This window comes from Nerophis ophidion, linkage group LG08 (genome assembly GCF_033978795.1).
Source record: "Nerophis ophidion isolate RoL-2023_Sa linkage group LG08, RoL_Noph_v1.0, whole genome shotgun sequence".
NCBI classification, from domain to species: domain Eukaryota; kingdom Metazoa; phylum Chordata; class Actinopteri; order Syngnathiformes; family Syngnathidae; genus Nerophis; species Nerophis ophidion.
In genome coordinates this window covers 35,497,291-35,515,389 of record NC_084618.1, presented here as the reverse complement: position 1 = coordinate 35,515,389, position 18,099 = coordinate 35,497,291, and the positions used below count along the sequence as shown (strand labels likewise).

The following is an 18,099-nucleotide window of genomic DNA, read 5'->3' as shown; positions in this document are numbered from 1 at the left end:
GTTGAGAACCACTGATGTAGGGTGACACCGATAGCATGTGACAGCATAGGTAGCATTTGGAAGGACGCAGGTAACATATGAAGAGGCACAGGTAATACGCAGAGTAGCACTGGGGATGTAGTGGGGCACAGGATAATACAGGATTAGATGCATAGTAGTCTTTTATCAAAAAAAAAAAAAAAATTGAAGTATCTTTGACTCTGTGTCAATGTGTGTGTGTGTGTGTGTGTGTGTGTGTGTGTGTGTGTGTGTGTGTGTGTGTGTGTGTGTGTGTGTGTGTGTGTGTGTGCGTGTGTGTTTTACAGAGCCATACAGCCCCGCCGTGTGGGTGATGATGTTCGTCATGTGTTTGTCGGTGGTGGCTGTCACAGTCTTCATTTTTGAGTTCTTCAGTCCGGTCGGTTACAACCGCAGCCTGCAAAGCGCCAAAAGTAAGAACACAAATATCTGTCAGTCGTTTGTTGTCTGTAGACGTACTGTTCAAATTCTTTCATGCGTGTGTTTGTGTGTTTTGTCTGTGTCAGAGTCAGGCGGATCCAAGTTCACCATCGGCAAGTCTGTCTGGCTTTTGTGGGCGTTGGTGTTCAACAACTCAGTGCCTGTGGAGAACCCCAGAGGAACAACCAGCAAGATCATGGTAATTAAGATGTTTGTTCGAAAGCCTGCCCTGAATTTTGGATCTCGTTGAAAAACTCGCAGCTAGCTTTGGCCCGCCTCGTAGTGAAGACCTTGGACATCCAAATATTGGTAAAGTACACGTTGACCTGAATTTTCTGCTGCTGTTCTGCCTCATTCACATGACAAGAGTTTCTAGTTTCTTTAGCCAGCAGCGCAATTATGTCTTTTTTTTGCAAGCTTTTTCCCCCCATGGCTCGCGCAAAGTGACGTGGCCCACGAGGAGAAGAACTCATCTGCTTGAGTGTTTTTTTACCAAAGTCCAATCAGGTCGAGGGTTCATTAGCGGCTTAATGAGTCGAATGAGAAAAAGCAGGTCAGAGCAGACAATTGAAACTTTTACTTGTTTGTCTCTATGATGATGATTGGACTTATAGTTGCTACATGCTAACCTTACTTTCTTTTCCCTATTTAGTCTTAGTTTTAACTACATGGCGGATTTGATTTAAAAAAACAATGTTTTAAAGTTTCTGTCATGCCTTGTGATCATGTTCTGTTTAGTTATGTTCTGTTTGTTTTTGACTCCATTATTTCCTGTTTTTGCACACCCTGGCTTGTTTTAAGTTCATTAGTTTCACCTGACTCCTTTTTTTTAACTCACGCACCTATTGTTAATCATGTCACTGTTTAAGCCTGTCATTTTCTGTTGGTCGTTCTGGTGTCATCACTCTTGTTTTTGCTCTGTCCATGCTATAGTTCGTACTCATGTTCATTGTTCATGCTGCCTTGCTCATGTCACAGTAAGTGTTGTTTGTTTTATGTTCATAGTTTATGTTTAAGTATTAGTTTTGTTCCCTGCTTTAAGTTTTTTGCCTCCACTGTGAGTGCCTTTTGTCTGTAGCTTTTGAGTTAAAATTAAAATCATGTATCATGTACCTTCCTTTGCATTCCGGGAAAATAAACCACACCATAATCCACGTCTTGACAGTTTGTTGTACATATTTTTGGCCTTGGTTAAATGTTAAATGTCTTATATGTATTATTACAGTGCAGTATTTGTCCTATTTTCTATCATAATGTTGTGGTGATTGATTAAGATATTTACCAATCGGGATTTCCGTTTCCTGTGTGAACAGTGCTACTAACAGCACAGCAGCTCATTTTGCCGCTATCTTCATTGCGACAATCAAGTTGACAAATTTTGGGGGAATTTTGTTTATTTTTCGCAATCATTTTGAGAGACAAGAACACTTGTCTTTTTGTTTTAGGATTTAAAAACGTTTGAAAGCACTTTGGTCCACCGGTTATATTTAAAGGCCTACTGAAACCCTCTACTACCCACCACGCAGTCTGATCATTTATATATCAATGATGAAATATTAACATTGCAACACATGCCAATACGGCCTTTTTAGTTTACTAAATTACTATCTTAAGTTTCCCGGGAGTTTCGTCTTGAAAACGTTGTGCAATGATGACGTGTACGCAAGACGTCACGGGTTTTGAGGAAGTATGAGCGCTGCACACACACACACATCTAAAAGTCGTCTGCTTTAACGGCCTAATTACACAGAATCTTTTGCAATTTGTTCAATTAATATTGGAGAACTCACAGTAGAAAGATGTAGTTGGGAAGCTCTAGCCTTTAGCCACACAAACACACGGTGATTCCTTGTTTAAAATTCCTGGAGGTGAAACTTTACTATGGATCAGAGCTGTCAAGCGAACTTCAATCACGACGGAATGTCAACCAGCAGGTTTCGGTGAGAAAATTATGGTAAAATGTCCCTTCTTACCGAAGAAAAGCTGAGATTGTGCCGTCTATAGCTGCCGTCGACTCCCCTGAGACACTGGCGTCAAGACACCCGTGGAGATTTCCACGGGTGACACACCTCGACACACCTCCGACTATCAGGTACTATTTAACTCACTAAAACACTAGCAACACAATAGAAAGATCAGTCCCAATGCAATCGCGTTTTTTTTTGTTTGTTTTCTCTCGTCCGTCGCTATCAATATCCTCAAACACGAATCTTTCATCATCGCTCAAATTAATGGTGAAATTGTCGGTTTTTTTTGGTCCGAATAGCTCTTTTTGTTGGAGGCTCCCATTAAAAACAATGTGAGGACGTGAGGAGCCAACAACATGTGACGTCATCGTCTGCGACTTCCGGTAGGGGCAGAGCATTTCTCTTAGCACCGAAAATTGCAAACTTTATAGTGGATGTTCTCTACTACGTAAATCCTCTCAGCAAAAATATGGCAATATCGCGAAATGATCAAGTATGACACATAGAATGGACCTGCTATCCCCGTTTGAATAAGAAAATCTAATTTCAGTAGGCCTTTAAAGTGCCTACAGATAAAGTTGGAATGGGTAGGTTATAAAAACATTTTTTTAAAGTTTATATGTTATGAAAGGGACTATGAAAAGTTACATTTTATGCGTCGTTGCTCTGTCTGTGTTCACGCCATGTGATGCAGCTCTATGTGACAATGCTCTACATCAGCTGAGACACTCTGTTTGACACCTTTCTGTGTGATGTCACTCTCTCTGTGTAAAATGCCTGCGCGCTATGTGACACTGCTCTATGTCATTGTGCACGATGCCTCCCTGCTCCCCCGCTATACACCTGTGTGCCTCGAGGCTATGGAGTGTGCCCACACATATAATGAGCCTGCTCTTTGTTACCATACTCTGCGGGGCGTGCGTCTACATCAGCATTATCGGCTGCCTGCTGCTGGTCCTCACGCTCTCCTTCTTCCAGGAATGCATCTACTTTACAAAAGACTCTCACTGACCTACACCTCCTTTAGATCTAGATCGTCCCGACTTCCACTGTTTCCTTCGATGTTGTCACAGGCAGAAGCAGAACGGAAGCGCTTCCAGGATGAGAAGGTAAAATCTTTAGCTGCTTTGACCCGCTCTTGCTGCCGGCTGCAGGTGCTGGTTTGGGCCTTCTTTGCTGTCATTTTCCTGGCGTCCTACACCGCAAACCTGGCCGCATTCATGATCCAGGAGGAGTACATCGACACTGTGTCGGGACTCTCGGACAAGAAGGTAACATCCCGGAAGGACTCCGGGAAAAATGTTGCCTCGTTAGCATCTGTGTTTTGGTTCCTTTCTAACCATGACCATGTTTGATGTCCAGTTCCAGCAGCCCACTGAGCAGTACCCCCCTCTTCGCTTTGGTACCGTGCCCAACGGCAGCACAGAAGAGAATATCCGTTCCAACTATCCCAACATGCATCAGTACATGATCCGAAACAACCAGAAAGGGGTGGAGGAGGCCATTGATAATCTCAAAACAGGGTAATGTGATCATTCGAGCTACGACATTTTCACTTTGGACTTATTTCAAGTCGGATTATTCATGATCCCACATGACAGTTTGTACTTTGTCATTGTCCTGGGTTCTGTTTCATGGGGCGGTATAGGTCGGTTGGTAGAGCAACTTGAGGCGCTGGGCTTTTTTATTTATTTATTTATTTTTTTAACTATTTTTGGTCATGAAAAATGGGGTTTGCTACTAGCGGGGTGTATAATATAGTCAGGAAGTTTCATGGATGCAAAGGATTCTGGGTATTTGTTGTGTTACTGTGAGGATGTTCTCCCGAAATGTGTTCGTCATCCTTGTTTGGTGTGGCTTCACAGCGTGGCGCATATTAGTAAGAGTGTTAAAATTGTTTATATCACAACCATTAGTGTACTCTGTGTCACCCAGTATGCCTTGCAGTCGTGTACGTGTGTCAGTGGAAGCTACACACAACATATTGCTGGACTTGCAAGCAAATTGTACATGTTGTAGAAGACGTCAAACGCGTCAAAGGCAAAGGCTTCATAGCACAGCCTAATACTTATTAACTGGGTGACTGCTGGCAGACATACTTGAGAATGTTTACGTCAACTAATGTCTTCTTCGCTTTGTGACATGGGTCCAAAATGGCTCTTTCAACGGTTAAAGTTAGCGATCTCTGAACCATGTATATCATATATTTCCAAATGGTTCAACCGCCACCCGCCCGAATCTATTTAAAATCTATTTTTTCGTCAGGTCACCCGCCCGACCCGCGGTTTATCCGCGGACTCCGCGGATGAGACCACAAACTGCGCATCTCTAAAAAAAATTATAATAATAATAATAAAAGTATTCTGCGGCCTGGTGGTTGGGGACCACTGCCCTAAACAATAGTTTAGCAGTTTAGGATTGGAATTCAGTTTACAGAAAACTAAATGTGGACAGTGCTTATTGTAACTTTTTAGACAGCTTTACTTCCCTGCATAATAAATACTGTCCTGTGAAAGAATATTTTATAAAAGTAAAAAATAAAAATAGCCCTTGGATCATCCCATCCATCCATTTTCTACCGCTTATTCCCTTTCGGGGTCGCGGGGGGCGCTGGCGCCTATCTCAGCTACAATCGGGCGGAAGGCGGGGTACACCCTGGACAAGTCGCCACCTCATCGCAGGGCCAATACAGATAGACAGACAACATTCACACTCACATTCGCACAATAGGGCCAATTTAGTGTTGCCAATCAACCTATCCCCAGGTGCATGTCTTTGGAAGTGGGAGGAAGCCGGAGTACCCGGAGGGAACCCACGCATTCACGGGGAGAACATGCAAACTCCACACAGAAAGTTTTGAACCCAGGACTGCAGGACCTTCGTATTGTGAGGCAGACGCACTAACCCCTCTTCCACCGTGAAGCCCGCCCTTGGATCACAAAAGGTATAATCAATGCCTGTAAAAAGAAAAACAATCTCAACAAACTTTTCATCAAAATAAAAATAAAATAACGAACAACGATACAAGAAGTACAAAAATAAATTAACTGATATTATAAGAACAAACAAAATATTATATCTTCAAAAACAAAAAACTATATGAAAACAAAACAATAGAAAAGGAACTTGAGATGTTTTGAATAGTCTAATCAAACAAGAATATTCAAAGTTGATTTATCTTGGTTACTTTATTGGAGAAAACGGTGAAGATTATAACATGAATAATGTAGTGAATAAGTTCAAGAGTTTTTTTGTAAATATTGATCCTAATTTCTCTGTTGATATCTCAGACAATGGAGTTACAAAATCAACTATTGAACAGAATCATTTGTCATTCTTCCTCTCGGCTACAAATGAGCAGGAAGTGACAAACATTGTGCGGAAGTGTAAAAGTAAGAGCTCCACTGACTTCCATGATATCAACATGATATTGCTTCAAAAGGTTATACTGAATGTTGTAAAACCCTTAACTTATATATGTAACCTATCATTACAGACTGGCCAATTTCCAAGTCAAAAGAAAATCACTTAAGGTAACTCCAACCTTCAAAAGTGACAGCAAACACGATTTCACCAATTACCGACCAATCTCTCTTTTGCCTCAGTTCTCAAAAATCTCAAAGAAATTGTCTAACTCTCGACTTGCATCTTTTCTTGAGAAGCATCATATAATCAAAGACGGTCAGTATGGCTTTAGGTCCAAACGAACAACCTCAATGGCGATAACTGAAGCTATTGAAGAAATGACTAATGCACTGGAGCATAAAATATATGCAGTTGGTATCTTTATTGAGCTAAAGAAAGCCTTTGATACCATTAATCAGTTCTACTAGATAAAATTGAAAGATATGTAATTAGGGGGCTGGCTGGTGACTGGTTAAAAAGTTATTTACCAGTAAGGGTACAGTTTGTAAAAATGGGTCAATTTTTATCTGATACTCTTGGCATTACTTGTGGTGTCCCCCAAGGGTCCGTGTTGGGGCCCGAGCTTTTTAATGTATATATTAATGATATGTTTAATACGTATAAAGTACTGAAATGTATACTATTTGCAGATGACACAAATATATTCTACAGTTGTGATGACTATAATGAGCTCATAAATACAGTAAACATAGCTAAATATAGTAAAAAAAATGGATGGACACAAAAAAATTATCTTTAAATATAAATAAAACTAAGATAGTGATGTTTGGAAATCACAACATAACGTCTGAACAGAAAATGAGCATTGATGGTACCCAAATGAAAATACATTTTTGGGAGTAATAATTGATAGTAAACTATCATGGAAACCTCATGTCTGACACATTAAAACAAAAATCTCCAAAAGCCTCTCAATAATAAACAAAACAAAACTACACCTCAATGAAAATGCACTCCGTACTCTATACTGCACCTTGGTACTGCCATACCTTACATACTGTGTTGAAGTATGGGGGAATACTTAGCACAACACAATTCATCCTCTGATCATATTACAGATAAAAGCAACGTTGGTTATTTAGAACATAATCATAATCTGTTTAAGCAATCAAAGTTGCTCAAATTTGATGACCTTGTTAAATATAATACATTAATAATCTTGTATAAAGCATTTAACAAATTATTGCCGCCTAATCTACAACGTATTTTTATAAGACGAGCAGACTCATAACTTGAGAAGCTTTGGATATTTCTCATTGCTGAGAGCTCAAACCACTCAAAAACGTTTTTGTGTGTCTGTATGCAGAGTAAAACAATGGAACAAATTGGACTTACAACACAAGCAATGCCAAACTATTAATCGATTCAAACTATCATACAAACAGTGGGTCTGGTTCAAATATAGAGATGAGTGTCTTTAATTTTATTTGACTTGCTGTTGTACTCCGTCACAAAATGTTATCATGTGCTCAATGTTTACCTTGACATTATTGCCAAGTTGTCAATTACCATTATTGGTATTTTGTCTATTACTATTGATGGTATATTCATTATTGGTACATTATTTATACAAATCCTTGATACACATCCTCTAGTACAGTGGTTCTCAAATGGGGGTACGCGTACTCCTGGGGGGGAATTGAGAATCGCGTTGAATCAAAAAAATTGATATGTTATCGAATCGCGACCCCAAGAATCGATATTGAATCGAATCGTGGGACACCCAAAGAATTGCAGCCCTAACGTTGGTAAAAGGAAGTTCATTGGACAGGCAATCAACTGGAAGATTAGCCGTCTTTTGAGTCAAGAGGCAAAGCGCGAAGTTTGCGGCATTTTACACATCCATAGATCACACTGCTTAGTCGTCTTTTACCACCAACAATCCAACATCCAGCGGCTTGTAAAGCACCTTCAGTGAATAATCTGCCCTGGTGTTGTATTTTCTGATGGTAGTGCCTTACCAGAAGTATAGAAATATGGTGCTTGTCAGGGATTATGAGATGAAATTTCTCCTCCAAAGGGATGTCAGCTTCTTTGATGTGACCTCTGATTCTAAGCAGACCATAGGGTCCAAGGCTTTGAGATGACTTTCTTTGAAAAGCCTTCGACCATTTTTATGGAAGCATACTCTTGAACATATACCTGGTTCTCTCAGCATGCACAAGTTCCTCAACAGCAGTTGCTCAGTGGTAATGATGCCAGCATTTGCAGCCATTAGCTTTTACTATGTGATTCTTTTGAAAGAGGCGAGCATTGTGAGCGAGACGAGCAATGGCATTGATCAATGAGTTCCAACTGGAGAACTTGCAGAAGCGTTGAGACCCCAGGTGTTTGATCACAGCAGTAGTGTTCAATGTTGAGACATGTGGGTGGATCTCTGTATCTAAAGAGGGGTCTAACAACTCAAAAGGGCCCTTTTCATTCTGCACATTCAGAACATTTTTCAGGAATGCTGGCCCACAAAGCCATGTGGTACTAGACAGGTGTTTCGCTGAGACAGACCTTGTGGCTCTGTCTGTGGGGTTTGCTTCAGTGGAAACATCCCTCCATTCCTCAGGGTGAGAGAAGCTTCTTATCCGTTGAACTCTGTTGCTTACATACACGTAAAAAACGTCTAGTGTCATTGCCGATGTGACCTATAACGACCTTGCTGTCGCTGTAGAAAGTGATGTCAACCTCCTTGTCCATCTCTGAGGTGATAAGCTCACCAAGCTCCACAGCTAATACTACAGAACTAAGCTCAAGTCTCGGAAAAGTATGTTTTGCCAAGCCTTTCCTATGAAAAAGCTCACAGGGTTGATTCCATTTTTCTCTGGTTGGTTTTAAGTAAGCAACTGCTGCAATTGCCTTTGTGGAAGTGTCACAAAAGATGACTATCTCTCTTCTCGACACCCCTGTAGGAGACGCCTGTGTGTAAACTCGTGGGATCTGGAGATTGTTGAGATATTTCAATGAGCCGTGCCACGTTGACAGTGTCTCTTACATTTCTTGAGGAAGAGGTGCATCCTAATCTCTGTTCTGCATAAACTCACGCATGATCAGTTTGCCTTGTATGGTGACTAGGGCAAGAAATCCTAGGGGATCAAAGATGCTGTTGACAGTTAACAAGACACTTCTGTGGGTGAAAGGCTTTTGCTCATTAGCAACTTGAAAGGTAAATGTGTCCCAGACTACGCTGCATGGGCAGAGTATCTGAAGAAAAGTCCAGGTCCTTTAAGTTGATGGCATGGTCCTTAGATGGGAATCCATTCATAACTTCTCCTTTATTTGAGGCGATTTTATGAAGCCTCAAGTTTGACTTTGACAGAACCTCTTGTGTCCTCTTGAGCAGCTTCACTGACGTTAGCCCGTCATGTACATAAAAGTCGCGGTTGACAAATCGCTTTTCAAAGAGCTCAGCATTTTTCACTCACTGTCTTAAACAGTAGATGACCACGGCGGGAGAGGGACAGTTTCCAAAGACATGGAACCTCATTATGTATTGTGCAGCCCTTTGACACACTTTCGATTTAGGGCTGTATAAATAAATATTGATTGATTGATTGATTGATTGATTGATTGATTGATTGATTGATTGATTGATTGATTGATTGATTGATTGATTGTGTATTCAATGATGTCTTCAGATGAGTTGTTTTTTCTGAAACCAGAAAACCTGAGATAATTGGGATCCTCTTCTCTAAGTAAGAAACAGTGGTACATCTGCTAAATATCTCCTGTAATGGCTGCAGCTTATTTGCGAAACCTGAGGAGCACCCATATAAGAGTGATGTTGAGGTCAGGTCTAGTTAACAGGACATCGTTTAGTGACACGCCATTGTATTTGGTGCTGGAGTGAAACACCACACGGATGTTCTTAGGTTTCTTTGGCTGATAGACACCAAAGGCCGGTAAATACCATCTTTCTTCATTAGATGTGAGTGGGGGAGTTATTTTAGCACGTTCTTTTTTAAATATATTTTTGATTAAACTAAAAAGTTCTCTTTCATCACTGGTTTTCTTTCAATGTTGCGTCTCAAAGAGGAAAAACGATTCAAGGTTGAACTTTGTTGTTGGGCCTTGGAGTCTTAAATGGCAGCGGAGCTACCCACCTGTTGGTTGTGTCCTTTTTCAAACTCTTCTCCATGATTTGCAGGAAGTTGATGTCATCTATGAAAGGACCAACTTTGTTGTCATCTTTGGTCTGCTGAAACACTTTAGAGCCCACATCTTGCTTACATTTCTTTGAGAAGCTTACCTTTGAGTATTCAGGGCATTGAGACTGGCCATGTCTCTCCTTGACTTAAAATACGATAGGACAAGGTTTAGAGACTGTGGGACACTTTTGTTCAGTCGTAATGGTGTTGAAATTATTCACTGTGGCTGGCTTGTAAACACCTCCCAGGCATACATTTCCAACGATTACCCATCTTTGGTCAAGTTTTTGAGGATAGGGACCATCGTGCGGCCCATCAACCTGTTTGTGCATTTTATGGACAGAGATGATGTTTCGCCCAAGGAGAAGCATGATAGACATGTTTGGATCCAGCTCTTGGATGAGGTTAGCAACTGAGTTGAGGTGAGTATGGTTGGCTGCAGCATTAGGTGTTGGTATTTCCGATCTGTTGTTATGGATATTATCACATTCCAGTAGGCAGTGAGGAGAGCCACACTTTTCCATCAATGGATTCAACGTGTAGCCTGAAGCTCTTCTCCCAGTGGATTCTGTCACTCCACAGCAGGTTCGGAGTGTGTATGGAGATGAACTCTGAACGAGCGAGGGTTTTGTTGCTCTGCTCATCGATAATTGCGTACATTTTCAGGGATTTCTCAGGACGGTCACTAGGATAAATTTGAACAAGGCAGATCCTTGAGCAGGATTTGTAGCTTTGATCACCACCACATGCATCTGTACAGCTAGCACTGACCTCTGTTGAAGGTTCTGAATCTTCCTCCCCGCCGAGCTGTGTCAGGGGGCTTGGGACCTGGTCCATGATGAAGTGCAGAAATGTGCTTTGCACCCTCACACTCAGTGCCCTTAGTAATACAGTTACAGTTGTTTGCTATGTGTTGAGTGGATGTGCAACACTTAAAACATGCGCCATTCTTTTTATAGGAATTCCTTGCGTTGTTCCAACAGTCTTGTACGAAAGGCCCTACATTTTTGGAGCAGGTGAAGCTTTTTATGAATAGGGTAGTGTTTCTCAGGATCATCAGCTTCGAAGTGTTGTTGTCAGTAATAGGAGGGGCAGTAGACTGGAAATCCATCTTACGAACTGAGACTCATCTATTTAGGATCTGCTTCTAATTGTCTGTTTTTGAGGTGTCAATTTGACCTGCAAACTTGAAGCCTGCTTGGTTTCTAATTATAGATTGTTTTCCAATGAACTCAATAAAAACATCAAATGGTGGAAATATTACATTATGTTGTAATTTCTAGTTTGTGCCAATGTTGAGCCACTTTTCTTGAAGGTTGAATGGTAACTTTTTAAATAATGGGTTTATCCCACGCGCTGTGTCCAAATATGACAACCAGGCAGGTGGTCCATCTGCTTTGACTGCCTCCAATTCTATGAGAAAATCACTGAACTCATGGAGCTCTGAATAGTCTGAGTTGATGATTTTAGAGAAGCTTTGGATCCGTTCGAACAAGGAATCCTCCACCATTTTCAGGGTCGCTGTAACAGGTCTCCAGTCTGTCCCAAATCCTTTTTAGGCCTTTGTCTGGAGAGTTGACATGGATAGTCCTGATGCGTTTTGCATGCTCAGCTGACTCCTTCCCTAGCCATGTGACCAACAAATCAATTTCTTCACTGGATGTTATTTTGAGGCCTCTGATAGTACTTTATCAGGCTAATTGTGACTCACTCATGGTGAGCTTAAATATATCGTGCAAAGTCTGCCACATTCCCTTGATCGTAGACAGACTGACAGGGTGTATGACTGGACATTGAATGAAAACTAGGACTGTAGCTAGACTTGTAATCTTGGTGATTGTCTTGTATGTTCTTTGAAGATGGGCTGGTGACTGATGTGACTTCTGGCTGTGAAGGTGTCCTTTGTTGTAGTGTAGTAACAAAGCCAACTCTTGGTTCCTTGTGCCCTGTCTAGAGACGTGAGTGTTGAATGGAGTTCACATCTCGTGGTTCATGCTGTTTTATGTTGATGGCTGTTGGTGTGGCGATTCAACTTTTATTTGACTTTTCTCTTTGGCCCGGGTGGCTGCGTATTTCTTTGTGCGATCTAATATGTCAACTGAATGTTTAAATTACTGCTTGATGTGAAGATAGGAGCTGCTTCGATTACTTCCTTCAACAGCGGCTTCCAGGACCAAGTGCAGCTGCTGCATCGAGTTAGCTTCGAGTTGTGCTTTTTCCACGTCTATCTTAGCTTTAGTGTCGTGTTTTCCTCAGTTTAGGTGTCATTTCCTTTTGTGCACAAGACAAACGTGTTTTGGCTGCCTCTGCTTTTGTATATGCTCTGGCAGCTGCAGCCTCGGTGGAGGAAGCGTTTGACCTCGATGAATGAAGCACGTGTGAAGTGGAAGATTTTATCCTTATTGAGCTTTCTGTGCAATCCATTATCTGTTCTCATGTATGCTGTAGTATCTTCTGCGTTAAAAAATTGTTTTACTGCGCCACCCACAATATGGATGTCATGTCTTGGTACTCATGTTTAGTTTGGCTATGTTCTATTTGGTTGTTGGACTCTGTCAGTTCCTGTTTTTTCACTGCCTGCTTTGTTTCAATGACAACCCATTAGTTTTCACCTGTCCTCATGTCACGCTCCTGATTCATTTGGACTCATGCACCTGTTAATCACCACAGCACTTTTTAAGCCTGTAGTTGCCAGGCAATCAGCTTTGCACCATGGGAAAACAAATCAAACCAAAGTCCACATCATGACAATGGAGGAATACCTTGGCTTTCCCCTAACACCTTTTCTTGATCAAATACTCTGAAAAACGTCTTCTTGTCCACAGGTGTATTGACCGTAAAAAGGGTAAAACTGAAAACAAGCAGAAAGGATGCTTACATTGAATAAATGCACACACAGCCAATTACACACCCAAGCATACAATAACAAATGTAATGTGTTGTGTAATAAACGTAAATGGATAAAGAAGCACCACAAAACATAATCGTCCTTTTTGTGTTATACTGTTTGAAAAAGCATAATGTTTCAAACACATTTCACTAAAACAAATTATTTGTCCAGTCGTGGTGTTAAAACTGGAAATGTATCAGTCTGGGGTACACTTTTTAATGATTAAAAATGATGCCTACCAGCACTTAATCGCAATTAATTTTGAATTAACTATGAACAAAATGTGATTAATCGCAAATAAATTTTCTAATCCTTTGTTAGCCCTAATTTTAAAACATTATAAAGTTTCCTTAACCTTGCAAATATATAGGTTTCTGTGGTTTTACAGTGTTCAAATCTGGGGTAGAGCGGAACATTATTTAGGTCAGGAAAATCCCTGAGGCTATTTCATCCCTACAAGCCTGGTTTCACTGCTCTTCAGGGGACTTTATAAATAAAATCCCCTGAAGAGCAGGGAAACCTGTGAAACAGGCTTGACGGGCTGAAATAACCTCTGTATTTTTTCATGACCTAACGTATATATAAATATACATATATTGTCCGACATCAATAAAAGAAGGCCAATATTGATGTACGTCAAAATGCCAGATATCGCCGCCAATAATCGGTCGATTCCTAGTTTTGACTTTGGAATAATGTTTAGTCTTTGCATGTCAAGTATATGATAAATTGTGAGAGTTATTAGCAAAATGTGAGGAGCCATTGCATCATAGTCATAGAATAAAGCCACGCCACTGTTCCATTCACGTGTGAAGTGGGCCCAGGAACTGTGCGAGTACGCTGTAAGTCATCTACGTCTCAACTCTGAAAGCACGTTGTCTCTTAATGTAAAGAGGCGCCGCTTGCACGTTTGATTTGTGACATCGTAAATGCCCCGCGAGCTGATCCTGGCCCGGAATCGATCAAACACGACTACCCACACACATCACCTAGCCGACGTGTGTTTATGAGTGGCTGTCATGATCACCAAATAAATGAATGCATATGAAACACCGCCAAGCAGACCAAACAGTAGGATTCCTCCTGCACCATTCTTCTTTCCCCCCCCCACCCTATAACCTTTTCCAGCTTGCTCATTATTGCCGGCTCATGAAGCGTTTTACCTGCCACCCACGCCGTCATTAATTCTAAGACATCGTTTTCCCTTTCTCTTCTTCACCTCCTTCAATTTTCCAACCCTCTGCGCTATCCCCCCCCTTCCAAATCCCACAATCTCGAAAGACTCAGCTTGTACTTCACAGCTCGCCCTCGTGCACAAGAATGCATGGTGAAATCATAGCTCTCCTCTTCATTCCCACTCTCATCATCGTGATCATCATGAGTCTGAGTTATGACTTTGATCCATTGGTCCATCAGGAAGTCTCCTCAGACTCAACTCATGCTTCCTGCCTGCGGCGAAACACAACCAATGGACTTCCATACTGAGCATTATCATTGCAAAGGAAGCCTTTGTGTTGGTGCTCAATACATAAGTTCACATGTCGTCTTTGTGTTCATTACCTTTTTTTTTAAGTTATTTTGGTTTGAACTTGAAAAATGTTGCATTCGTACCTCATAAATGATTTCTTGCTCTGCCGCAAAACTTTATTAGGATGTGCTGCAATAATTTGCAAGTCATGAGTCAATTCATAATTTTTGTGTGCAGGAAACTGGACGCTTTCATCTACGACGCTGCAGTGCTCAACTACATGGCCAGGAAGGATGAAGGCTGCAAGGTCTCTCTCACACACACACCCACACACACACACACACACACACACATACACACACTCACACACATTCTTGTATGTGTTACCTTCTCGAGACCTTCGAAAAATGCCTACCTAATTAGGACCACCTTCACATTAAATGTATTGAAGAATTTCACAATGAAAAGGTCACAATTTCACAAGAAAAACTGAACATTAGTGCAATGTTATGATAAAGGTTGGAATATTACTCAATAACCGTCGCAATTTCCCAAGAAAAGCTTAAAATGTTGGCAATTTTACAAAAAGAGTTGTAATTTTACTCAACAAAAGTCACAGTTTTATAAGAAAACTTTAAACTGTTGGCAATATTATAAAACATTGCAATATTGTGATAGAAGTCTGAGTTTTATATGACAAATGTCACCATATATATCACATAGATTTACATAAAGTAATTTTACGAGAAAATATTGCAATTTTACAGAAACAGAAAGAATATGAGAAATTCTTCCTAGTTTTATAAGAAAAAAGTCGACACATTGTAAGAAAAAGACTGCTTTTAATTTTTATTTTTTTGTAATTGTTTTTTAATCTTCATTGTTTACTTCAAGTTATTACAGTATGTCTCTATATACATATTTATTTATTTATTTGATTCATTTTGGCCAAAGGGGGCACAGTTTAATTTCTTACACACACTTGTTATTACATATGTTGGCCAGAGGGAGAGCACTTCAACTTTTTAAACACACTTGTTATTTCATATGTTGACCAGACACAGTCAATTTGAAAAATCCCTCCATTTTGGGACCACCCTAATTTTGATAAATTTCACCACCAGGGGTGTAAATGAGACATTCATTATTAGATGCAATTATTGTCCGTATTGGGACCATGATTTATGTCATAACTTGTTTACCGGTCCTCATATGGAAGGTACTTTTCCTTGTTTATGTCTCAAGAAGGTAGAAACACAAAAACACACAAACACACACACACACACACACAAACACACACACTGTGACCCATTTTGATTCCCACTAATTTGGTCCAAAGAGCAATCGTTTCAAGGGTTATGTCTATAAAGAACACCATAAATGTTTTTGTCTTTTTCTCCCAAAGGTGATGACCATCGGCTCCGGCAAGGTGTTTGCCACCACGGGTTACGGCATCGCCCTGCACAAAAACTCCCGCTGGAAAAGACCGCTGGACCTGGCACTGTTGCAGCTGGTGGGAGACGGTACGACGCAACATTTTTTTTCTGCACGTTGAAGACTTGTCAAAATGCTCTGAGAGAGGAAAAGATGACTGGAAGATGACAATGTGTGTAGTTATTGCGTAAAAGAGCTGATGCTAAATATGGAATATATGATTAAAGTGGGAATCTTATCCAATAATTTTGAGTGGGAATTTTGTCAGGTAAAAAAGTTGAGGTGCGAAAAATTTGACTTTTTGGGAATGTGATACAGGGAGCCACTGTGTTCCGAATGAGTTGAAAATGTTGATGTTGATTCTGAACTCATTCTGCACGGTGGCCTAGTGCAGTGATTCTCAAATGGGGGTACGTGTACCCCTGAGAGTACTTGAAGGTAAGCCAAGGGGTACGTGAGATTTTTTTTAAACATTCTAAAAATAGCAACAATTCAAAAATCTTTATAAATATATTTATTGAATAAAACTTTAACAAAATAGGAATGTAAGTTCATAAACTGTGAAAAGAAATGCAACAATGCAATATTCGGTGTTGACAGCTAGATTTTTTTGGTGGACATGTTCCATAAATATTGATGTTAAAGATAAATTTTTTTGTGAAGAAATGTTTAGAATTGAGTTCATGAATCCAGATGGATCTCTAATACAATTCCTAAAGAGGGCCCTTTTAGTTTATGTTTACTTCTATGTGTAGAAAGCTTTATTTATAATTGAATCACTTGTTTATTTTTCAACAAGCTTTTAGTTTTTAGTTTTTTCTGATTAGGGGGTACTTGAATTAAAAAAATGTTCACAGGGGTTACATCACTGAAAAAAGGATGAGAACCACTGGCCTAGTGGTTGGCATGTTGGTCGAGGGTTGGAATTTCCATTTGGGCAATTTTGTGAAGTTTGCATATTCTTCCCATTTTCGGGTTTCTCCAGGTACTTCAGGGCACATTCCAAAAACAGAAATGTTGGGGACTCTAACTAGTCCATACAAAGAGTATGAGACAAGAACATTTCTCAGAATCAGAATCAGACAGAATCCGACATACTTTATTAATCCCCTAGCCCAGGGGTAGGGAACCTATGGCTCTAGAGCCAGATGTGGCTCTTTTGATGACTGCATTTGGCTCTCAGATAAATCTTAGCTGACATTGCTTAAATGGTAAATGGGTTGTACTAGTATAGCGGTGAAGTGTCTTGCCCAAGGACACAACGGACGTGACTAGGATGGTAGAAGGTGGGGATTGAACCAGTAACCCTCAGATTGCTGGCACAGCCAGTCTACCTTAACACCATACGTAATTAATAATTCCGCTGGCCATCACAGTGTGAAAAATAACGTTTAAATTATAAAACATTCTCATGCATTTTAATCCAACCCTCCGTTTTCTATTACACCTGTTCAAGATGTCGCATTAATGGTAAGTACTATATTTATTATTGGTTAACTTTAGAATAACACTGTTATTAAAAAGAATAAGAGACTTATTACACTCAAAAAATGTTGGTCTTACTTAAAAATGCACACATTTAGTTGTATTCAGTGTTAAAGAATATTATATGGCTCTCACAGAAATACATTTTGAAATATTTGGCTTTCATGGCTCTCTCAGCCAAAAAGGTTCCCGACCCCTGCCCTAGGGGAAATAAAAAAAAATTCTGTACCTATAAGTAAAAAATGTTAAGAATCAATCAATGTTTATTTATATAGCCCTAAATCACAAGTGTCTCAGAGGGCTGCACAAACCACAACGACATCCTCGGTAGGGCCCACGTAAGAATGTTCTCTTAAAAGTACAATATCGGTCTTGAATAGGGTACGTGCTGATATGAAGTGCAAATTTCCATGCATCCATTTTCTACCGCTTATCCCCTTTTGGGGTCGCGGGGGGCGCTGGCGCCTATCTCAGCTACAATCGGGCGGAAGGCGGTGTACACCCTGGACAAGTCGCCACCTCATCGCAGATTTGTAGCATTTAAATGTACCTGCTGCATTAAAAATATGTTTAGCTCATAAGCAATAAGCAATTTGTAGTATTTTAAATAGTGCATATTATTAGTTGTGCAATTATATAGTTAAGGCATTTAAAGCTATTATTAATACAGATATTAATATCTATCCATCCATTTTCTACCGCTTATTCCCTTTCGGGGTCGCGGGGCAGATATTAATAATGACATTTAATTATTGCCATAATATATATTCCATTAACTTTTAGTCATCATTTTTATACATTTTATTGTAAAATTTAAACTTTAAGATTCTACTCTTTTGTTGTGTGTTGAGCTTT

General features: G+C 40.2%; 1 protein-coding gene across 1 annotated transcript in view; it reads left to right on the top strand.

Moving 5' to 3' along the window:
* grin2da (glutamate receptor, ionotropic, N-methyl D-aspartate 2D, a) overlaps nucleotides 1-18,099 on the top strand; it is a 361,767-nt gene that overhangs the window by 325,713 nt on the left and 17,955 nt on the right. The window contains exons 11-16 of the mRNA XM_061908412.1: nucleotides 306-431; nucleotides 525-637; nucleotides 3,560-3,676; nucleotides 3,768-3,928; nucleotides 14,563-14,632; nucleotides 15,731-15,848. Of these exons, the coding sequence (XP_061764396.1) occupies nucleotides 306-431; nucleotides 525-637; nucleotides 3,560-3,676; nucleotides 3,768-3,928; nucleotides 14,563-14,632; nucleotides 15,731-15,848 (705 nt within the window). The remainder of the gene's footprint in view (nucleotides 1-305; nucleotides 432-524; nucleotides 638-3,559; nucleotides 3,677-3,767; nucleotides 3,929-14,562; nucleotides 14,633-15,730; nucleotides 15,849-18,099) is intronic.